Source organism: Thunnus albacares, chromosome 24 (assembly GCF_914725855.1).
Source record: "Thunnus albacares chromosome 24, fThuAlb1.1, whole genome shotgun sequence".
NCBI classification, from domain to species: Eukaryota; Metazoa; Chordata; class Actinopteri; order Scombriformes; family Scombridae; genus Thunnus; species Thunnus albacares.
The window spans coordinates 5,970,769-5,994,824 of record NC_058129.1 but is presented as its reverse complement, the minus strand read 5'-3'; the positions used below and the strand labels follow the sequence as shown (position 1 = coordinate 5,994,824).

Below are 24,056 nucleotides of genomic sequence, written 5' to 3'. Positions count from 1 at the left end.
GTAATCTGTCTCCACTCAGTGATGTTGATAACATATCAGTCCAATCAGCTGCAGCGTCCAATCAATAACTGCTTTCCGGCTGCTCTAATGTATCTTCACTTATGGCTCCTCAGAGATCCTTCCTTGCCCCTCGCTCCTCAGATCAGAAATAAGAGCTTTGAGACAGCCTTCAAAATGGCAGACCGGAAAGACTTCCGGTTCAAGTGAGGAGCGAGGAGCGAGGAAAGATCAAATAAGAGACTTGAGATGTACCCAGTATCTCCCAGCTGCTGTCAATTAATGCTGCCAATAACAAGCATCCTGCTGTAGTTGGACCATTAAAGAGGCAGCAGAATAAATTCTGTCACTCTCCTCATTTTTCTTCCTTTCACACTGTCAGTGCTGTTGTATAGTTGCTCAAGTTAGAGAGGTTTTTTCCTGTTTTCTGGGCTCCATTAAGGTTTATCTCTCTTTCTGTCCTTGTCTTCTGCTCTCTGGCTGTCTGCCTTCCCATTCGATCCAGATTATCTTACTTTTAGCAATTATAGACCTCATTCCAAGCTATCAGAGAAGGAACTGAACATTTTCTGATGTCTTGTGAGACCAATAATCACTGCACAGAAATGATCTTCATTGAAGTTACAGAAGAGCTTAGATCTTGGCACAGCTGTAGACACTTCTGTCGTTGGAAAGCTGGACTGTCAACACTGAAATGTTTCAGTTAAACTCCACTGACAGATAATGCCTCGCTTTTTTTGTGCGGCGTACCGCTGGGGTCATTCCTTGGGCTCCGACTGTAATTGCTTCACCTAGATTCTATTAGTCCCGAAAATAATAAACCAATTCTAAAATCTACTGACTAATCTACTGACTAATCTGACTATCATAGCTCTTCTGATAATGTACATACTCAAGTAAGCCTGTTGCTAACAATCTCTCAGTATAATTTGGCTCTGGACTCTGGACCTTACAAAATAATGCAACTGTAAGAGTAATAATACCGCTGAAAGGGAAATTTTTCAAAACTAGGCTGTCTATGTAGTGGAAAGTTGGAGAAATTTTGTATTTGGTGCCCTATGATCTGAGAAAGCTAAGCAAAAGACTGGTTTTCCCTGTTGCTCCAAAGGAGAAAATACTACAATACCCAGAAGGCACTGCACATAGTGCCTTCTAAAGGCCGCTCCCTTGCTTCTCCTTATGCGTACTTTCCACAAGGGGCTCCACTTGGGTTGTGTTTACAGAAGGCAAGAGTTAAATTCATTTCTTCAGAATAGCTATCCATAGCAGAGACGAGTTAGCATTGACTAGCATTATATTCATTTTTTGAGTTTTTGTTGATTCTCAAAAAATTTTTTTACTCTTATTATGATATCCAGTTGTGTCATTCTAGTGTGTAAGAACAAAAAAAACGAGCTGGAGTGAATTATTATCTATTCAGTGAAGTGCATGGTTATCTGCCAGATCATAGACATTTCAATCACAGATCCACTCAAACATTTTATTATGGGAAGAATGTTTAAAATACAAATTCTTTGAATGGTAGGAACTCTTCTTAGCGACCTTATCTTCTTTCCCTCCTCAGTGAAATTAGTGACTTCAACCAAAAGAAACTGTCTCCATTGATTCGCAATTGGCAACACAACATTAGTTTTGTGCCTGTGTGTTGGCCGTTAGCTAACTGGCTGTTGGCCCCAGAAGCCTCTTCCTCCTCCACACATTGTTGGTCTTAATTTCACAACATTATATTTGACTTCATAAAAGTAGCTCCTAAATTTCAGGTTCAAATATGATAACATGAAACTAGTTTTAATCTTAATACACTGGTATTCCAATATTAGCTTTTCTGTGTCGCTAGCGAGAAAATAATATTGATGCCTAAGGTTGCATGCACCTGTCTGCCATTCCTTGGACGCTGAAGGATATTTCTTATTTCATTAGAATGATACCAATGAAAATTGGTGAAGTTGGCCTTTAATATTACCATACTGCAAGCTAAAACAGACTTCTTAGTGTCATATGTTTAAAAAAAAATGGCAGTATTTGTTGTTGGGTTGTTACTTTCTTGCATTTAAGTTTCTGTTATTAAGTTTTGGTGAAGTGACAGTCCTGTTTTTCTCTCCCTCAACAGGTGACTATGTGTTGATGACGGTGTACTTTGACCTCAGCAGAAGGATGGGCTACTTCACCATTCAGACCTACATCCCCTGTATCCTGACCGTGGTCCTCTCCTGGGTCTCCTTTTGGATAAAGAGCGACGCCACGCCTGCAAGGACGGCCCTAGGTATACCACAACACTGCCCGTGTAGCTCTGTAGAGAAAAGTGCTGAGCTTGTTAATCAAAAAAGTTAAATTCAGAAGGGCTTGTATAACTTAATCCTCCTTGGGAGCAGTAATTTGCAATACTTTTTTTCCTTTATGTTGCTTTTCTGTTACGCCCACCATATTGGCAGATAACTCCTTTCTTGCTTTTGAAGGATGAGCAGCAGGGAATAGTGTTGATGTCCAACATTTTGTCATGCTTTATTGAAGTGATGAGAATACTTCCACCAGAGAATATAAAACTTGCTGCTACTGCTCGTTCAAGCTGTAGCTGTGTGAGTCTAATATGAGGAAAATGAATTGGAAGTTTGTGGCAGGATTTAAAGCTTTTTTGATAATTCCTGTTCAATCTGAGATTTAGACAGCTTGATAGCGAAAGCAATAATCTCTTTTTTGATTGGTAACTGCAATGTTATAACTCAGTCTTTGTCGCAGTAGTTATTACCAGCGAAAGCAATCATATTACTGGAGTATTTACAGTACATCACTCAACACGGCTGTGGAGTGAGAGAGGACGCCAAATGAAGAAAAAGCTGTTGTGTATCTCTGTGTGTTCATGTGTGCCATTCACAAATGAATATGCATGTTTCACTGTAACTTTAGTTATGCATTAATCCATTATGAAAATGTATGCCCCATCAGTGTTGCTTGTTTCTCTTTCATCCTTGATTATAGCACTAATCTTATTTATCTTTGCATGAGTTGACAATTGTTTTGAATTATTTTCCTCCTCCACTGCATGCCTACCATTAGTTCATTTGCTTTCCTGTGGATCTTTGTGCAAGGTGCTTGGTTTCCTGGTTGATGTGGAATTGGAGGTAAGTGCCTGACAAGTTCATGTCCAAATAAATAGATATATATATTTTGCCACCAAAGATTTAAGTTACACAGTATTCACCTACAGTATAGTTTCACAATTTATTTAATATAACTATTCTTTAAATTGTAAGAGGACACCTTTGAGTTTAGAATTTCATTTCCCTTTCATTCCCGCTACCTTAAACCTCAGTGACCCACTGGTGAGGTCAGCCATTACAAACTCATGCTGTGCAGCCAAACATTGTTCAAACTCTGAACTTTAATTAAATTCTAGTCACGGATACTACACCTGTCAGACTTGGGCAAATGTAAATTTGGAGAAATGTGTGACTCATCTAAACATAGACAACTAAAATATTACAGTTTTGGAATGGTGCAGCCATTGGGTTTGAATATCTCACTCAGTTTCAACATTATATAGCTTCAACGAAGAGTAGGAACTAGCAGGTATGTGATAGTGACATATGACGCTGTCAGAGTGTGATTTTTTTTCAGACTCTGAAGCTTCTTAAGGGGAAAAATGATGAAAACGAGGTTAAACTGTTGAGGTTCATATAGGATATTAGGGAAGTAAACCTGGGAGGGAGTTTAACAATGCAGAGTGGCCCACCACAATCTGGAAAAGGTTGCTCTGGAGGCAAAAAAACATGTTCCAATTTAATGCTGCAAACTAACAAAAACACTTAGGAAAATCAACTAAAACCACTGATGTTCCTCGGAAAAAAATACAAATTTTAAATCCTATAGTGGACTCTTCTTAACTGTGTAACCTAAAGAAAATCTTGACCAATATACTTTCATTTGTCTTCCTGCTTCTTCTGCCTTGTCTCATCATCACTGGGCTGACTGCTGTTTAACAACATTAAAAATAGATAGAAACAGAACTAAAATAAAAGCTTGCAAATTTGACAGTGGATTATAGAAGCACACAGTTTTTCACAACTTGACCTCCATACGATTGTTCATTTTATTTTCTGATAAATCTACCTCCATGTTCCATGACTTGGCTGCCCTGTACACCATTTGGTCATTTGTTATAGTGCAAATTACATTTCCTGGCTAATTTTGCCATAGCTGTTTAAACTAAGTTTAATTTAATCAATTGATTTGATACAGTTTAATGGCTAAGATGGGCTGATAATGGTTAAATTAAAGTCTGAGACAGCCAAGCCTATTTAAAATGTAACAATTGAACTATATCCAATAATTTAGCACACTGACTACTTAACATTGGCACTGCCCGCCTACACGGATATATTCCCGTTATTTTGGTAGACTTCCCACCAGGCCCATCAGGATTTTTCATGGTTCTCTCTGACACTTCCCCACAGATGCCAAAGTCTCCACCTCATTTATTCATTTGATCAATTGCAAATTAAAGACTTTACCCAGGGTTCACATTCATACACTTAGCCCAAGGAGCCACCAAATACTTCAGTAGTAGTGCTAGCTCCACCAGAGCAGCTGGGGATTAGTGCCTTGCTCTCTGGCATTCTGGTATTATTTGTTATAGAAAGTAAGACTCTTGACGACTTAACCTCCACCACCCAGATTTTCTCACTTGACCCAAGAATTCAACCCGAGCCAACTTCTGCAACCTCCCAACAAGTGCCACGTGTACCCCGGATGTCACTTGCGTCGAGACAGTATTCACAACTCTGAAGTACTTTAATTCCACTCAGCCCCTGCCGCCCTTCATATGCCTGCCACTCAGCCAATATCACAGAAGGTCATCTGGAACGTCTCTGCGGTAATAAAGAAGTTATATTGGAGTTCCGTCCGTCCCCATTCGTTATAAAGCCCAAAGAAAATACTTCGCTGATAGCTGAGTCACCTCATATTGTATCGAATTCAATAAGCTAGCATTACAGTATTACACAAGCATGCGCTGGGCCAAATGGAGCCTTTCCTCTTGTGCTGTTAATGAAAGTTGATCATAATAAGAGATTGTGTTCAGCTCCGCTCAGCTTACTCCACTCAGCTGTTAACTTGATGAAAGTTGATGATGATGACAGTTGAACGTCAAAACAGTTTGAACCAGATGAGCTCAAGAGAGACAACAACACAAAGGTTTATTTCAGAGTGTGTTAAGAAATGCTCATAGGAGTATAGACGTGTCCTGAAATGCCACTGCTCTCTTGCTCTTAACCAAAAGACAATTAATTATATTTTTTTTATCTGCTAAACGTCTCATTACTAGTAGATTAATATACAATAAAGAGGTTTTACTTCATATTAATTTGGCTTGACAGTAACAGCTTTTTACCAGTGTAGCAAAGATTCAGTATCATTTTATTACTGCTGTACGCATGTATGTATGTGTGGTTTTATTCAACATATTCAGTTCTCCCAGCTTTCACCTTGGTACTGCAGCTGTTATTTAATGTGCTCAAGATATGTGTGTGCCTACCTGCCTGTCTGTCTGTCCATCAGTCTGTCTGTCTGCCTGCTTCTCAACAACAACCAAAGGCAGTGAAGGCTCACAGTATGTGGGTGGTGGTGTGATACATGAGCAAAGGCAGTGAAAGGCTTGTGATCTCCCTCCGACAACAGGTATCGCAGAGAAGCAAGCTGTCCCAGTCCTGATAAACATCCACATTCAGCTCAACAACAGAAAGTCATTTAGCCTTTCTCCTCTAGTACATCGCCCCCGTTTTTAGGTCGGCCTGAGACCTGATCCCAAGGCTGAAAGGGGAGAAGAGAGATAAGAGGAAGAAAGGCTAGGCGCAAGAGAGGGACAAAACAAGAGTGTAAAGCAAAGTGAAGGCCTCTGACACGTAGTGGCGGGGAGAAATGTCAGAACGAGGGAGGAGGATCATTTGAAAGGCGGAGAGGTTGAAATCCAAGGAAAAGGCAGGTGATGCCGCTGACCCAGCATCCCCCCCTCCGCAACCCCGCCCCCTCAAGGCAGTGTGCCTTGACAAGCTGTTAACATGTTCCAGGTGGTATTTCCAAAGAGCTGTCACTCACCTGCTACACCTTCGGCTAGAAGCAGCGGGCTGGAAGTAAGAGAGCTGAGCTCAGGTTGATTCCCATTAGACCTCAATCTCTGCAGCTCAGATGGATCTTGACAGAGATACGGGGGATTGTTGATGGGGAATAAATTCACCCAAAGGCACAAGTTGAGAATGCAGAGCTGTAGAAGGGAAAAGAGAACTGTGGCACTGGAGTTAATTGAACTCGGTGGTAAAATCCATCATCATGCTACACAGAGTAATACAGAATATCACATCCTTTAGGTTCATTAAAATGGAGGTGTATGGAATTTAGCTGCTGAAAGCATCAGAAATGACAGAACCATTTAGAAATGTCTTAAGATAATTAATCTGCCGGTTACGGTTCCATCATGCCTGAAAGCGGCAGCACAAAACTCTCACAAAATAGGTGGTACTGGAAGCTTGGTGACGAAGTGGCTACTCGCAGGTCGTACAGGGTGTACCTTTGGTTGTGGATAGTTTGTTTGTAGAAGGATAGCTACAAGGAGGAAAATTCTTTGGTCTTGCATCTTATTTGGCAGAATAGGTTTATATAAATATGATCAGCCCTTTCTAGACAGTTTTCACCTGATCAGGAGTTGTTGAAATCTGTGTTGAACTCTCTACGAATGCTACGCAGAAATTTAACAAAACTGCACATTACGGTGATTACATTGAAACTGATTGATTTTGGCCCATATTTTGGCTGTTATGAACGCTGGTGTGGTCCTTACTCTGCGTTATTAAGTCCTCCTAATAAAATAATAAAATATGTTATCTGTAATTGTCTTACAGAATAACATATATAAGCGTTTTCTGACACCCTATATCGGCAGGATGATATCTTTTGTCAGTGCCTTTCAAAACCGTTACAAATCAAACTATGTGGTACAGACATAGGTTTACAGAGAGATCATGTATTGGGTTAAAATAACTACTTCATTAAGGTTAGGGGACAATGGACATCATGGTTGAAAGAAACTAAATGGGAAGCAAATAGCAGTCTCCCATGTCATAGTCTGATGTTTAGTTGACCCCTCCAACCACTCAGACTGTCTGGCTATGCAGACTTTGAGGCTCAATGACAACATCACACTATTTCCTCTTTTGCTACGAGTCCTAATTCCTATAACCACTTTAAGGGGCTTTGTGACTTACACATAAATATATAATTTTTAGGCATTTATCCACAGGCTCCACTGTTGACAGTTTTCATTGTTTATTTTCTATTTTCTACCAAAGAAATAGCCCCAATACCCAAACAACACTTTGTTTGGAAGTATTTATTCATCTCAAACATTGGGGCCCGGCAGTTACCAAAAGAAGCTTATTTCTCATGATATTGGTGTGGTGGGAATAAAAAGAAGTAACGTTTAAAAACCCAAGGTTTCCCTGTGAGAGTTGTCATTCTCACAAACGCTTGTCAACGGTGATATGTCAGCTTGGGTGTAAGAGCTGACAATGGTCCTCGAGGGAACCCTACCACCAAGGCAGCGAGTTAAAGATGGGTGGTTGTACAGAGACATCAGTCGCTCAAACTGCACGGTGAAAGAGATAGGGGAATCTAAAATTGGGTGTTATGTTCACCACCGGGACAAACCTGCTCTATGATCAGCTATGTTTTTCCCCCTGAGCGGTTTCTTTCTGGGACACATGATTGGCTTTAATGGTAATGGTCACCACTTCCAATAAATGGAGTTAGCCACAAGTTTTCAGATGCCTCACACAAAGAGGAAGTTCATATACTGTAATTACCAAATCAATGCAAGAAGATTCCCTGCCCTTAAAGTTGCCTTGTTTATCATGGTCTATAGATATCAAGCCGACCATCAGAAAATGCACAGCTGAGTCAATAAATTATAGAGGAGAGTAGACTTGCTGCAGGCTGTTGAGTCTCAAGTGTCTCCTTGGTCAGAGGGGACTCATGTTGGTCCATTTGACTGATTACATGCATGGGAGATGTGGCTTTAAGTCAAGGCCTCTACAGTACGCATCAAACACCTTTAATCAGATTAGATTGAAGTTGCCATGTGTAGCATTTTAACCTCAATCACTAGCACATTAATTTGAAAACATCAGCATAATTGCCATAAACAAACAAGGCTCTCGCCGAGGAGACTGTCAGCTCCTATGTACGCTGCATTTTACTTTGTGTTGATGAGGTGGAAAAATCTGCTGGAGTGCTTCGCAGCTCAAAACAGGCACACCTTTACTTTTGCAAATAATACACATTTTTACTTCCACTTCAAATATTCTGACTGAGCAATTTCAATTTCACATTAACCTACTTTGTCAGAACATATATTCACTGATATTTGGGGCCGCTGTGATCTTTAATCTTTTTCCTTGCTCTTCAAAACAAACACACAGATAGTGATATCCTCTGTATGAGCCAACAATTCGTAATGTTTTCATGTTTTATTTAACAATCACAGAAATATGCCATTTTAGGAGGCGTTGTTTTAAGTAAGTCAACTTAAAATGACATGTAAATCGATTTCATGCATATATTTTTGTGGCCACTTTTCTGTCATTGTTTATCATACCTAGAAGTTGACATATTAGTATCTTCTCTTGACTGACCAACAGTCCAATGATAACCCATACTCAAATATATCATAGATGACTTTTTAAAGAAAGCAGCTAAAAAAGAGCAAATATTCACATTTGAGAGCTAAATTGTTTTGCAAATTTTCTTAAAACATGATTCAAAATAGTTGTAGTTTAATTTTGTTTCGATTAAACATTTTCTCAATTGACTCATCATTTTCGCTCTAGCAAGGTAGTTAGATTATGTCCCCATTCCCAAAGGGGACATATCATACTTTTTGTGATTTTTATGTTATTTTTATACTAGGATGATGTTGGATGTCATTGTCAAACATGGTGAGAGTATGTAAAAATCCTCCCTAACAGTCAAAAACCAGGGCTTCAGCCTTCTCTAAACGCTTCGTTTGCAACCTCTAGTTCCTCCTCGTGATGACATCAGATTGTTCGTGCATGCTCTTAAACGACCATCCGTTCTGTAGTCTTTGTTGGTTGTTACCAGGGCTGTTGTTGTCAACTTGCATATTTTGGATCCAAACTGGGCTTGAACATGTACGTTAGCAGTTTCCATTTTGAGTAAGGAATGACAAAAAGTAGTATAATCCTACTACTATATGTTGTTTCATAGTTTGTTGACATAGCCTTGCAAACTGCCTGGATATCTGCTGAGGGGCAGCTTCTGGAAGCTAACCAATCAGAGCACAATGGGATCATTGGGAGGGGGCCTTACAGAGACAGAAGCTGAAACGACCTGTTTCAGACAGAATCTGAAATTAGGAGCTGCATTAAGAGCCAGTATAAGATAAAAAAGGAGTTTTTAACTGTAAATCATGCAAAGATATTCCAGAAGATATTCCAGAATATAAATATAGACCTGGAGATGTGCATGATGCGTCCCCTTTAATCCCGCCTCCAAAACTCTGATTGGTTGCCTGTTTCTCCAACTGGGGGAAACAGCCATCTATACCAGATCAATATGAATAGCTTAACAAATCAGAGATGTGAGGAAATTCAGAGAACTGAATCAGGCACAGTCATAAACACAACACTGGATGCTTTGCCAATTTTGCAGTATTTGAACGTGTGGCGAGTTATAAATTGAAGCTTTAATATCAGCAACCTCCGCCATTCAGTTAGAAAAAACACTAAATAGAAAAACCACCAGTCTTGGAGCAAATTAAGTCTGTAGTCATAATGAAATCCATGCAGTCTTGTGACCTGGCCACTGATCCCTAACTGGTACTCCTCAGTACTATTTATAGACACCTCCATGCACACAAGCTGTGGTCTGTTCCACCTGATTTACTCCTGGACACATAACAAAGGTCAGCATCTGATATTTGTTACCATATTGTGGCAACACCCCATCACCACTAGACATGTATGACATTGTTTAATGCCAACTGCCAAGTCATTAAACTCCCATTTTGTATATTATCTTGTATTTAAAAAACAGAAAATATGTTCTTTCTTGTTGCTATGATAACACCGTCAGGATGATTTTGTTCTCTGGGGGTGTGTGCAGAATTTTTGCTATTACAGGCATATGCACTGGAGCTTTCCTCACTTCTATGTGACGGCCCTAGTTTTCTGTCGGTAGATGTGAGACTTTGTGTTGTACAGATCGCCTGCACAGACAGGAATCACCCGGTTGCTATGGCATCATGTAGCGACAATTCCCACAGAATGAATTAAACTGTGCAAAGAAAACCCGTGACCTTGATTTGAAAGAGCATCCAAACTGTGAGCAGTCAGTGGGTAGCTTGAGATTAAAAAACACACCCTCACCCAAAAAAAAAACAAAAAACAGTTGTGTCAATGTACTTGCTGTTTTATTGAGATAATACTGTTTACAGTACATTGGGATCAGAACAGATAGTACGATTTAAGGTATTGGAAGCAGGGAGTTGTTCATTTACCTAGTCTGGCACTTAAATCTAATGAGCGAGGAAAAAGAGAAAGTCTAGACGAGCACTACCAGAGGAGGTAGCTTGAAATAGATGGGAGCAACTCGTCTCTATGGAAACCGCAGGCGAAAACAGTGGCACACACTGCCATGAAAGACATGTAGGAGATGAGGATGAAAGAGACAGAGAGAGGGAGGGAGAAAGGGACGGAGAGGGAGAGGAAGGGTGAGACGCGGCATGAAGAGAAAGAGGAGAGGATGAGAGGGAATGAAGGCGAGTTGCAGCGCTTACGAGGATGATGTGTGTGTGTCACAGCAGTAGATATCGATGCCCCCAGTGGGCATTAATGTCACTGGGTTCATCTCTCTTTGAGAGAATTGATTTTATTTCACCAAGCGAACACAATATTCTCCTTCAAGACACCATGGGGAGTAATTTCTCCAACAATGGCACTGATGACACAATTAAAAGTTATGCCAAATTAAAGTAGTTGTGATCCATTGACCAGTGTGAGAGGTAAATATTGATATTGATAATGGCTGCGGTCACAATTTTACATTTTACTATTATAGAAAAGGTTGTTAGTTACATTCCAAAGCAGCTAACTCACTTACAGTGATCAGGTAAGAGCAGTTGACAGGTGACTGGCAGTTAATCCCCCATCTGGTCATTATACAATTTCAGTTCAAAGTATTCACTATAGAGGTCAATGTGAGTGTTACAGCCATATTTCCATCATGCATCACTGTCAATAACAGACAAGTTGAATGATAAGAGCTTTACCTCTCCAGAGGCTGACTAATGACCGCAGTCTGTACATCAGCATCAACTGTCAGCATAATGTCGCTCTTCATTCAGGAATCCAAAACAAAAATCAATTGTGTCTTTAGCACAATTTTGAATTTGTATCCCGTAATTTAGTTTTTGTGAGTCATAATATCTACTTTGTGTTGATAACCTCAGTCAAATTTTGACTTACTAAACCAAATTTTAAACTTACGGAGTCATAAGTTTGACTTGTCAGAATGTGTATATTCACTGTTATGCTGGTGTAGATTGCCCTCATAATTTTAATTTATTAAATCATACTTTTGACATAGTATCTTGTTATTTTCGTGTAGTAACTCGTAATTCTGAATTCTCATAATTTTGACCTAGTTTAAATTTGTATTTTATCCCTTCATTGAATTACTGAGTGAAAATTTTGAATTACCATGACCAAGATTTCTTTTTTTTTTGGTGGTAATGGGCCTCCATACTTTAGAAACATAATTTTACTAAACTGCCCGTGTCTGTTCAAAATGTGTCTGTTCGGAACAGGCTGATTTCTCAACAACTAGAGAGAACATTGCCCGTCTCCTAAATGCCTCAAATGCAGTAGACGCAACAATTTACCGATGCTCCCTAAATGCCTGACACACAGAATATCTGGAAACTACAATTTTGAGTCGAGCTGAAGTTGATTGGATGAACTGTGGTGCCTGTTCAAAATGTGCCTGAGACATCCTGCACTATGTCTTGAACATACATACAAAGTTCGCTTGAGAAATGGGAGTTGAGCTTAACTCTCTAAACTTCTTGAATTCATTTGCTATGGTAGTTCTTATCACTACAGATGTAATCCCATCTCCGACCACAATGTGGCTTGCAATGGCAGACTGGTACTGTCCATATTTCCCTGCGTTGAGTACACATGCAGAAGAAGAAGCAGAAGCAACGTTGTTTATGAGGTATTTTTATATATTTCCGAATGTGCCTGAGTGTGCCTGTACATGCCAAGTTTTTTTTCACAGTGCACAGTTCAATAGTAGAGCTTAAGTCTCTTAAACTTTTTCAAGTCATTAAAACCACAGATATAATCCCACCTCTGACCATTGTCTGTATTTCCGCTCATTGACTCCACGGGCAGAAGAAGATGCAAATCAACATCATTTATGAGGCATTTTTATATATTTCTCGAGAACCGCTCATCCAAACAACTTCACACATCTACATTGCACTCTCTTGATTTCCCAGCAATCCACCTGCCATGTATGAAGTAGATTGGATGAACGGTTCTCAAGATATGCGAAGGACAAACATACATACAGACAGACAGACAGACAGATTTCTTACTTTATGAAGAGAGATGTAACAAAAATGCTTATTATGAATGATGAAGCATAATAATGCTTATTATTAGTGTTTAATAAAGACTTTTGCTTAAATTGAATAGGCAATCAATGTTTTGATACTGTCATCAAGAGAAATTGCTGATGCTGATTTGGGGTTGCATTAGATTCAAATAAATATAAAAGATAGTTAGCATTAAAACACATACAGCTTGCAACAGCCTAAATCTGGAGTATTTGACATTAACTTGACTGAATCTATCAATAATTTTACTGTAATATGATCTAATTCAATATAGTGATTGATGCAAAATGTGCAAATATCAAAACGAGGCAAAAACTAGGGCTAAATTTGACACTAATGAAGAAATGTCTTATAGATCGTTTAGTTAAAAGCTAATTTTTTTAATGCTGTTATCTATAAGTTGACATTTATGAAAGAAAAAAACACTTGAATGGAATGCACACGTGAAGCATTTTATGACATCACATTCTATGACATCACATTCTATGACATCACATTCTATGAGATCACATTCTATAGATCACATTCTATGACATCACATGATGTGTATGCCTTTGATGTCTATGACATCAGACATTACATCACAGTCTTTGGACGGCCAAGTTATCAAGTTAGTGCAGAATCTTGGTTTCTACACACCAAAACCATATTGTGAAGCCAAGATGGCAACAGCACAAGACCAGAGAGTTGTTCGACCCAAGATCAAGATAGACTACATGGCAAGCAAGCAAAACACAAGGCCGGAGTACGGCACAAGACAAGGCAGGGAGTTTGTGAACACAAGGCCGGAGTACGGCACAAGACAAGGCAGGGAGTTTGTGAACACAAGGCTGGAGTACGGCACAAGACAAGGCAGGGACTTTGCTAACACAAGGCCAGAGTACAACACAAGAGGAAACAGGGACTTTGCTAACACAAGGCCGGAGTACGGCACAAGACAAGGCAGGGACTTTGCTTACACAAGGCCAGAGTATGACACAAGAGGAAACAGGGACTTTGCTTACACAAGGCCGGAGTACGACACAAGACAAGGCAGGGACTTTGCAGGGACTTTGCATTGTCAGTACAAGCCTACACCCAGCATGGGCCAAATCAGACCTAATCTCTGGGATGAAAATGCTGCTCTCAAAGCCCAGCTAAAACAGTCTCAGTTAGAGGAGCAACAGTGTCATCACAAATATGTAGCTGCTGAGAAAAACGCCTCAGATTTGAAGACCCAGCTGGGGGAACTTCACAGGAAGTACTCCAACACTGCTGCAGCAGATGAGAAAACCATTACAGAGCTCAAACACCAGCTTGAACTGGCTTGCAGCTTAGAGACTAAGTCTTTTATGGATGAGATCTTTAAGCTCAAACTTGAGCTTAGCGAGGCTCGCAATGAGCAGATCAATTCTTCCGTCAGGCAGATTCAATGCAACTCTGCTGCAGAGCGGTGTGAGGAGCCACCAGCCTGGAGCACGAAGGCCTCTCAGACAGACCTAGAGGACCAGACAACTGGGGATGAAAGGCTAAGTGCAGAGGAGCTCCAGCAGAAGCTCCAAAAGGCCCAGCAAGAACTAGAAGAGCAGGCCGCTCAACACAGCAAGGAACAAGAGGCTCTCCGCTGTGAGACTGAAGATCTCAGAGGAAAACTCTGCACTGTTGAGACCCTCAAAGAGAAAAACGTTGTGAAGGCTCTGGAACTGGAGATGGAGATACAGTCAATCAAAATATCCTTTGCGGAACAGCTAGAGCAGCAACAAATAGAAAACAAAAAAGTTCTGGCTGCACTGACAAAAGCAGAGGAGGAGAAGGCGTCTCTCCAAAAGACTCTGAAAGTAAAGCAGGAGGAGTGGTCTCAGGCAGAAGCCGACATGGAAACCAGGCTGGTTAAACTCGAGTCCATGATGAGCACACTGTTAGAGGAAAAGGCCAAGACGAAGAAGAAGAGCTGGCTGGTCCGGCTCTTCGGCAGCAGGATAAAGAAAGCGTAAACTGCACTGCAGACACACTTGGTTAAGACTTGTTAACATGTCTGCTGACATGTCTGTTGACTTGATTCTGCATATTACAAATACCAGCAAGACCTAGAAGAGCAGGCCGCTCAACACAGCAAGGAACAAGAGGCTCTCCGCTGTGAGACTTAAGATCACAGAGCAAAACTCTGCACTGTTGAGACCCTCAAAGAGAAAAACGTTGTGAAGGCTCTGGAACTGGAGATGGAGATACAGTCAATCAAAATATCCTTTGCGGAACAGCTAGAGCAGCAACAAATAGAAAACAAAAAAGTTCTGGCTGCACTGACAAAAGCAGAGGAGGAGAAGACGTCTCTCCAAAAGACTCTGAAAGTAAAGCAGGAGGAGTGGTCTCAGGCAGGAGCCGACATGGAAACCAGGCTGGTTAAACTCGAGTCCATGATGAGCACACTGTTAGAGGAAAAGGCCAAGACGAAGAAGAAGAGCTGGCTGGTCCGGCTCTTCGGCAGCAGGATAAAGAAAGCGTAAACTGCACTGCAGACACACTTGGTTAAGACTTGTTAACATGTCTGCTGACATGTCTGTTGACTTGATTCTGCATATTACAAATACATCAAGAACAATCAATACCAAAGTAACACTAAAACAATACTAAAATCATCATCATCACCATCATTATCATCATCATCATCATAATAACAATAATCATAATAGGAAAAAATATTAGGAAAAATATACAAAAAGAATAATGATAATACTAAAATAATCATCATCACCATCATTATCATCATCATCATGATAATAATCATAATAGGAAAAAAATATCAGGAAATATATACAAAAAGAATAATGATAATATTAAAATAATCGTTATCATCATCATCATCACCACCACCACCACCATCATAATCATAATAAAATATGAAATACAAAATACTGCGATGCTATTTCAGTGCTTCAGTTCTGTACAAAATGATAATTTTTCACCTGAGTTGAGTATTTCTTGAAAAAAGAAGATATGCAGTAAAGATGTGTTCATGCTGCTGACAAAATAAAGTCAAATATTTTATTGAATTATTCATTTATTTCTTCTTTTTTTGGTGCAAACACTAATGTATTCCGAGGTGTGAGAAACAAAGCAGGCAACATTCAGTCCATCTGTATCAGTACAATTTTGAGTTAAACTATTCGTATTTTACTTTTTTAATTTAATATTGTATTTTTTTAGTAGTTACTGTAGTTGTGAGTTATTTTTCAGAATAAGATCCAGAATAATAATAGTTTGCAATTTTACATGGTATCACATTGATCCATACAATTACATACATACATTTTTGAAGTTTAAATCCTCTTTTAAAAATCCTGTTTTACATGAAAATAACAGACATTTTTAAAATAACAGGTTTTTAAAATAACACATTTGTATAAAGTTTAACCTGAACAATCTCTAGCACATGATGCTCATCACCAGGGGCAGAGATAGACTCTCAGCACAGAGGGGGCCCTCTTGATAGGGTCATTTTAAAATTCAACTGTAAAATAGCTGATATATCCATAAACACAAATTGTCACTTATTGAGCCAAGCAAGCCTATGTCTAAGAAAACATACAGTGAAGCCACTTATCCAAACATAAAGTAGACAGTCCACAACACAACAGACACAGATAGGTGCTGAGATGCGGTAAACATGAAGTTAAACGACAGATTAATCTAATATTCTTACTTACTTCTTCATAATTTAAGTTAATAAAGACTAATTATTGATGTTTCACTCACCAGTTGTCCCTGCTTAGCCTGAGGTTCAGTGTAGTCCATTTGTGTATTCCACCACGCCCCATATAACAAAATAATCCATACAGGTTAACTTTGTACATATCACACTCTCCTTCATGGTGGCAAACCTGCCAACCACTTTTTGTCATTGTTTATGTCCTGCTCAACACACAGCAAAGTGAGGTTGAAAAGTCTGTCCTCATCCATGCACGAACGCAAATAGCTCTTAATGAGCCTCAGACGGCTGAAACTTCATCTTGCGAGTTTCATTCACCGCAAACATAAAAAGACATTAATATCTCATATTTTGGCTAAATTTTTCAGCAATGTTAGTCACTCTGCCATTGCAATCCACATTGTGGTCGGAGGGGGGATTACATCTGTAGTGATAAGAACTACCAAAGAGAATGTATGGAAGAAGTTGAGAGAGTTAAACTCTACTTTTCCTGCTGCACTGCTCAGTTGGGTTGCACATCTCCAGCAGGACCCCTACTGAGCGTGGACCCTGGGGAAGCCACCCCCTCTTCCCCTGCAGTCGCTCCACTTATTCTCATCAGAGCCTCACATCTACTTGTATTGTAAATAAGAATGTGGAGGTCCAGGCGACACTTTAGCTGAACTACTAGCTAGACACTTTACTTTAAGTAAAATTGCACTTGTTGGAGTTAGTTTCCATGGTAATATGATCTGTATCCAAGACCTAAAACAACAGTTACCATCACTCAGAAGTAAAATTTGCACAGTAATCCCACTTTTACAGATTTCCACATGTTCAATAGTATGAAATGGTATGTTCACTATTTTCAGCTGAAACACAATGCCAAGATAGTGAGAGATGACTGCACTCAATTTGACTCTGAGATAAGAAAATTAAACAGTTAAATACAGTAAATACAACCAGAGTGACTCTTTTTAGTTATAAAGCTACTAAAAAATCCTCAGATGCCATTTTTGGGGGTTCTGCCTCTTGCAGCTTATTGTTTTATATTAGAAAATCTAATTTCTATCCATGCTACGTGAAGAAAGTTTGGCAAACCGTGGCTGAGATTTGAAAACTTTATCGCATTCATTACCATCACAGATATACAGGACCGGCTTTTTGGCTCATGCTTGCTGAATTATGGTTGCATTGCTTGAGCCACTTCAGAGACAAATCATGTTTCAGTCATGAGGAGTTGTCAAGATTTGCCTCATAATTCTGATGCGGCTCCATTGTATAATATAGGTCCTTAACCCACAAATTGATTTCTGACACAACTTCATCACATTTTTGATCGCTGGGAGAAGGGAAAAGAAATTAAATTCTTTGATAATATGAACTACTCTGCTGCACCACATTCAAAACAAATCTGTTAAATATAAGACAGGATTGGTGCAAGAATGGGGACATCTACCCAGAATACCCCATATGCATTATTAATGCTAATTAATAAACCTCTGCCCACATGTTACATAATCACTGACTTCTGCATGGGTCACCCCAGCGCTGACCAGCCATTCATCATGCGGTCATAAAGTATTTCTCCTGCATTCCTCATACATGCATTACCTTCCCAGGTATCACCACGGTGCTGACCATGACCACCTTGAGCACAGTGGCCAGGAACTCGCTACCCCGAGTGTCCTACGTGACGGCCATGGACCTGTTTGTCACCGTCTGCTTCCTGTTCGTCTTTGCTGCCATGATCGAGTATGCCATGCTCAACTACTACTCCTACAGTATACGCAGACCCCCTGCCAAGACACAGAGAATGGTAAGCCTGCAATGACTGTGTAGGTAACAGATTGATACTGTAAATTAGCTCAGAATTTGCCTTTTATATGTTAACATCCACCTCTGCCAAGGCCAGGGTTCTTCTCTGAGCACATGCTGCATAAATGAGCCTGTAAAGTGTGTATCTTTGATTTATTTCTCTCGGTAATGTATAACTGCTGCATTAATAACAATAAGTTAACAACTGACCTGCAAAACATGACAAATCTTGTTATTATAGTGTGGCCATTATCAGAGCTAATCAAATTCAAACCAAATTCAAACCTCTTATTCAGACAAATGTCTCACTGGTTTGAGGACACACAAGGTTCATGGGTGCCATAGCAACCTCAGTGGCCCTCAAGCCCACCGTCACCCATGGGGTCAGTACCTATGGTCCTGATCTAGCTGTCCAGACAAAGAAAAAAAAAACAACCAAAAGGCGTCACAAGCTTGAAAATTTGTGCTTATTCACCATCCTGCCACCTGATGAGCTAATCATGAATGATTGGAAAGTGTGTGTGTATGAGCTGACACAAAGCTGGAGTCTTGGTGTGATACCATGATCTGCTTCAGAAGCTTTTTCAGCCCTGAAACTCCAAAACTGTTGTGATATTTTCAGAGAAAATTAACAGAGAAAAAAGCTATTGAATGGTGTCTTCAGTGTAATATCAGCCTTCAGAAACTCCTACTGATTGTGTCCATAGGGTGTCAAAATATATATCAAGTGCACAATGTCTTCCTAGGTTTCTGACATGTGTCTTTATGAGCACGTGTGCTGTTGAAAACATTTCTTTTCTAGCAATCACTCTTGCGCGAGAGCCTAATGCTCTGCGTGGGCGTTCTCAAGGCTACACCTGCCGCGAACGCTTTAATGGTGACGGCACACATCTACTAAATCTGAGTCAGCCACCGCTGCTGTCATTTCCCTCTCTCTCCAGATCCCCTCCCTCTTCATTATTTCCTCCCAGTGCAGAAGAGTTCTGCTGAATGTGTCTGAGGGCTAAAAAGACTGTCAGCTTGGGCTGAACAATTAAGTTGTGTTACATTCAGTCCCCTCCTCTGTATTTCTGGCTCTCTGCTGTATTTTCGCCTGGTCTGTCTGTGGGGAAACCTCATATTTCCCTCCCCCCCAACTCCATGTGGCCCCTTTGTGCCACCCACTCAGTCAATTCTCTTACTCCACAAGACACATCTAACTCTCCCTCGCTCGCCTCCCACTCTCCCTTTAAGAGCAGAGGACTGCAAAAATGTCTGATTTTACCCCAATTAGTCTGTCCCACACAATTTTATAAACATCAGGGAGAAAGTCACATAATTAATTTTGTCAGGAGGTACTTATTCAGCATTCCGGTCTAAAAATTCAAGCTTTAGCCGCATTATGTGACTATAAAAAGGATGAAAACAAACAACAGTGATTCTTGTTAGCATATATTTGTATGTTCTTAAATCAATAGTTTTACTTTCAATTAAATATGTTTAAACAGAAGTATTGTGGTACATTTTATCAAAAAATCTGTTGCCAAGAGTGAATTTGAACTTTTCATAAACACCCTCAAAGCCGCTATGCTATCACAAAGGCATATCGACTCACAAATGCTTTGCACATTGCTGAACTCATTTTGTTGTTTGGTTGTGGGATTTTTTTGCCATTGAACTGGACGAATGTGGAAAATGGTACATCATTCTGAGATTTATTGAGCACATCAATAGTGGAGTTTGATGGAGTTTTTTAGCAATCTAAAACATCAATAAATAGATGTTATGTTTTGTGTCTTTACAGACTTGCTAGTTTGCACTAATTATCAATCACACACTAATCAACAGCAGCTTCAGTGGACCAGAATATAATGCAGGGAAAAAAAACAAAAATGGTGGATTTTGAGAAAAACATGCAGCCACAATGATGAAGATACTCACATTTTCATGAACGAGTGTTGTGCTTTTACTTCCTTTTAACGACATTCCCAACAAACAACATGTACTTCTGCTTGAGAGTAATATTAAAGTACTCATTACACACCTGAAACAGAATTAACTCTGGCACAACAGCCATTCATAAATTACCGTTAGCTAAGCCACGTTCCCCTTAGTTACTGCTGCCACAGCAATCAAGCTCGCACAACACATACGCAGTTTACAGCGACAGCAGCTGCAGATTTACCACTTGAAATTCTATGGAAATGACAAAATAGTGGGCCCTTGATTTCAGATAAAGCTTGCAAGCTGAAATGACTGCTCCTGGCAGAGCTAAAGCTAGTTAGCTAATTAAGCTAACATTAAAAAATCCAACTGTAATTTGTAATTAATTAATAGATTTCATCTGTGAGACCAAAATTTATTTTCCAAAAGAAATTATATTATATACCAAAATGCTCTGGAGACATTAGAGCCAGTGGTAAATTACCAAAGAGCTGCACAGATCAGTTCATTGGATTTCCCCGGGATGAGAACTGACATTGATTAGCCGATCATCTCTCGTGTAATCGGCTAATCGGTTATATTGGCTGCTAGCGGCAGGCTTCAATCTGCACTTGATGGCTACATACGTGATACTGTGCTAACCCTGGGGCTTTGTCATTCCATACAGGCCTATTCATCTTTCAACATGGGTCGCACCCCTCGGCCCATGATGCCCATGGGCAACTCTCTTTTCTGGCATGACTACGATGACAACTGCCTGTATGAGTGCCTAGACGGTAAAGACTGCAAGAGCTTCTTCTGCTGTTATGAGGAGTGTAAAGAAGGCGGCTGGAAGAAAGGACGGATCCACGTCAACATCCGCGAGTTGGATTCCTACTCCCGGGTTTTCTTCCCCACCTCCTTCTTGCTCTTCAACATCGTCTACTGGGTCAGCTACCTCTACCTCTAGTCACTCTCGGGTTGTTATCCATGGGCCTTCTGAAACAGCCACAGTCCTCGCCACTTTGCACCGCGGCTCGTGATTTGAGGGTAAAACTAAGAGTGGAAAAGGACATGAGGTGGATCTGGGATCTGTGGGAATTGTGAAAGACGTGCTGGAGTGATGTGACTAAAAAATACATGTGTGCTGTGATGCAAAGTGTAAAGGCCATGATACTTTGAGTAGTTCAGGATTGTGGCACTCCAAGGAGAATAAAACGCTCAGCAGTAGAACAACAAGCTGCCAACATTAACTTGAATGGATAGGTCCCGTTTATGACCCTCTCAGACAGCTCTCAGACAACAGACAGCTGTGACTTCAGAGACGTTTGGGGATGGGACTTGTGTTGCTGAATCTTGGTCGATGAGATGGCGAAGCACCCATAGTGCCTTCTTTAGAAAGGGTGCGGCATCGAGAGACGCAGCTTCAGAGTTCCCTCCATTATCTTTATTACCTCATCCATCACACCGCCGCATGCTGAGCTGTTTATTCTTTGATGAAACAAACCCGGAACACACAGTTCTCACCACTGGAGATGTTTAAAACTAACACTCACCATTCATTTTGTAGCACATTAGTTTTAGTTGTACTCTAGAATTAGTTCTACTTTCTAATAATAGTAATGTTTTCTTCTTATACTTATTATTAGAATTAGTTGTACTTTGCAGTAAGTCAACTCGCTCTGACATCAGTCGTTAACTGTTAAATATGAGTTAGTGTCAGGGGCAGTGGTTGTCTGGTAGAGGACTGTTTATTAAGTCAGTGAGCTTTTGTTCATGATGCTTTATGACCAGGCGATGCAGTTTACAGTAGATGCCAAGAAGATTTGGGTGTTTTAAATGAATGCTAGGTTACATTCATACACACCAAATGTAAAAGAACTGCATAAATACATACCAATCCAATATTAAACATGCTAATCTCATCCCCGAGCATATTATGTGCATGAATAGTGAATAAACATACAGACTAGGGTTGGACGATTGGTGGCTTCTTCCCAACAACAGCTATATGAAAAAAGCTGCATATTTTATTTTTCTTCTTATTTCCATTTTGCATTATTATTAATATGACCTGTGGATTACCTATGGTTAAGGAGTTAGTAACCCCAAAGAAATTTCATCACCATTGGTTTCATTGGAGGGTTGTGTGCCGCACATGATGTAATTCTGGGTAAACACAACTCATTGTTCTGGCATGAAATCGATTCAATACAAATATGTTGGATATTGGGGCAGAATGAGCCTACAGAAATATTAGTTGGCCAAAACTTCAAGTCACTTGAACCCTGAAGCACATACAGTACGAACACACATACTGTACATGGCCTATTTATTTTGTATAAGCGTCATTTCATACAGTTTCAGAAGTAGAGCTTGAGTTCATAAAATTGGAGTCTTGTTGAAAGCTTCAATTTTGCTCTTTTTCTTTTTTCCTCATGAAAAATGAAAGGAATTTCTGATGTCCTGCCATATGCAGGACCTAAAGGCGCAATCTCTTGTGCCCAGCTGGCAATGATCACAGGTGCTGTAAAATAGGTTCTCTATATTGTAATACTACACACATACAGTACACAGAGCGGTGTTGAAAAATGGATGATCCAGGATGACTCTTGATGGAGTCCCACACATCCCCTCCTCAAACATGTAAAATTGATGGAAGCATACGGACATACGAGTTCAAACAAAACCACATGAGGTGGACGGGACCGATGGTGTTTGAGACATTTTGGTTTTGTTTACTGTTCTATGGTGTTTTTTGCAGTTGTTTGGCTTTGTAGAACAATCAACCCCCTTTTCCCTCTTCCTCCCCCTCCTCCCCAACACACACATACACTTTTTCCCCCAGTATTTGTATGTTCAGAGAAAAGCTTTTATGTAAGATGTATCTAATTAATGTTTCTATTTTCATACAGTTATATATGGAATGTATGTTAGGCCAGTAGCGAGGCCGGAGTCAATCTGGTTCCACTTCAGTCAGTTCAAGCAGCCTAAATGAGTTTATCTTTAGGGCTCCTACATATTCATAAGGCCTCAAGTCACATTTGTGTTCTGTCCAGAGGTTTGTAATTACAAATCAAATCGCCTCGAGTAATGCTAAAGAAACAGCAGAAGGGCTGTTACCCTGTGGGCCATTACTGTCTCTGCTGATTTAATACATTAGCTGATATCAGACCATGAAATTTCACTGGATCTATCTATCTGAACTGACTGAATTGAACAGAGCTTGGCCCACACCGCAGTAAACTATCCTCACCTCTGATATTTCTACTACACTTTATAAGTGTCTTAGTCCGTTGAGATACTTCAATAAAACAAAATCACTATTTTCTACGTCTTAATGAAAATCACCTATGTGTTTCAACTGACTGGGACCTGTATTTATAAAGTCTCTTTGGAATCTGAGTGCTAACCCAGGATCAGCATTTGTGAGCATAATGAACTCGCTCAAGAGCCTCTTCCGGAGACCTCATCACCCCCATTAAAATTTCTGAGCTCCTCTGAAAAAGGGTTACATGCACGAGTCGCACCAAGGTGTCAGAAATCACGTATTACTCCTACTTTACCCTGCAAACCAATTTCGTTTTGATTGTCGGTGAGGGCTCCGGAAGGGTGGGGCTATAACAAAAAAAAAAGCCATTCTGATCCTGGATCAGCACTCTTGGGTGAAATATTTTATGAAAATGGGATCTAGAGTGAAAATAGGTATCTTTTTTCTAGTGTGTGGTACATTGCTTATATTAATAAATAATGTTTTGGTCAAGTGCTACTGTGAAGTCTTTTTGTGTGAGAATGAAACTCTTCATGAGTGTTAATCCCCTGTTACTCATGCCTACAGGAGATGAGTTGTGTGTTAAGGCGTGAAGACACAGATCTGGAAGGATCTGGGACTCGTTTAGGGAAGGCAACATCATTACTTCATGAGAAATTCCATCACTTGGGGTTTTAGGCTCGTGTCCAAGAGTCTATCTAGTTGATATCCTTGATAAT

The 24,056-nt window shown here is 40.1% G+C and overlaps 2 protein-coding genes across 4 annotated transcripts in view; both read left to right on the top strand.

Annotated features, from left to right (window-relative positions):
• The window catches only part of LOC122976312 (gamma-aminobutyric acid receptor subunit gamma-3-like), a 125,749-nt gene extending 101,920 nt beyond the window's left edge, over positions 1-23,829 (top strand). The window contains exons 8-10 of one of the 3 annotated variants that reach the window (XM_044344717.1): positions 2,108-2,260; positions 17,969-18,165; positions 20,755-23,829. In XM_044344717.1, the coding sequence (XP_044200652.1) occupies positions 2,108-2,260; positions 17,969-18,165; positions 20,755-21,036 (632 nt within the window). In that variant the 3' untranslated portion in view covers positions 21,037-23,829. Of the gene's footprint in view, positions 1-2,107; positions 2,261-3,051; positions 3,117-17,968; positions 18,166-20,754 lie in introns of those variants that run through there. The other 2 variants (XM_044344719.1, XM_044344720.1) reach the window with 2 other exon arrangements.
• On the top strand, positions 12,731-15,361 carry LOC122976311 (synaptonemal complex protein 1-like). The gene has a single exon (XM_044344716.1). The coding sequence runs from the start codon at positions 13,222-13,224 to the stop codon at positions 14,653-14,655; it is 1,434 nt and encodes a 477-aa protein (XP_044200651.1). The 5' UTR covers positions 12,731-13,221; the 3' UTR covers positions 14,656-15,361.
• Positions 23,830-24,056: the final 227 nt, after the last annotated feature.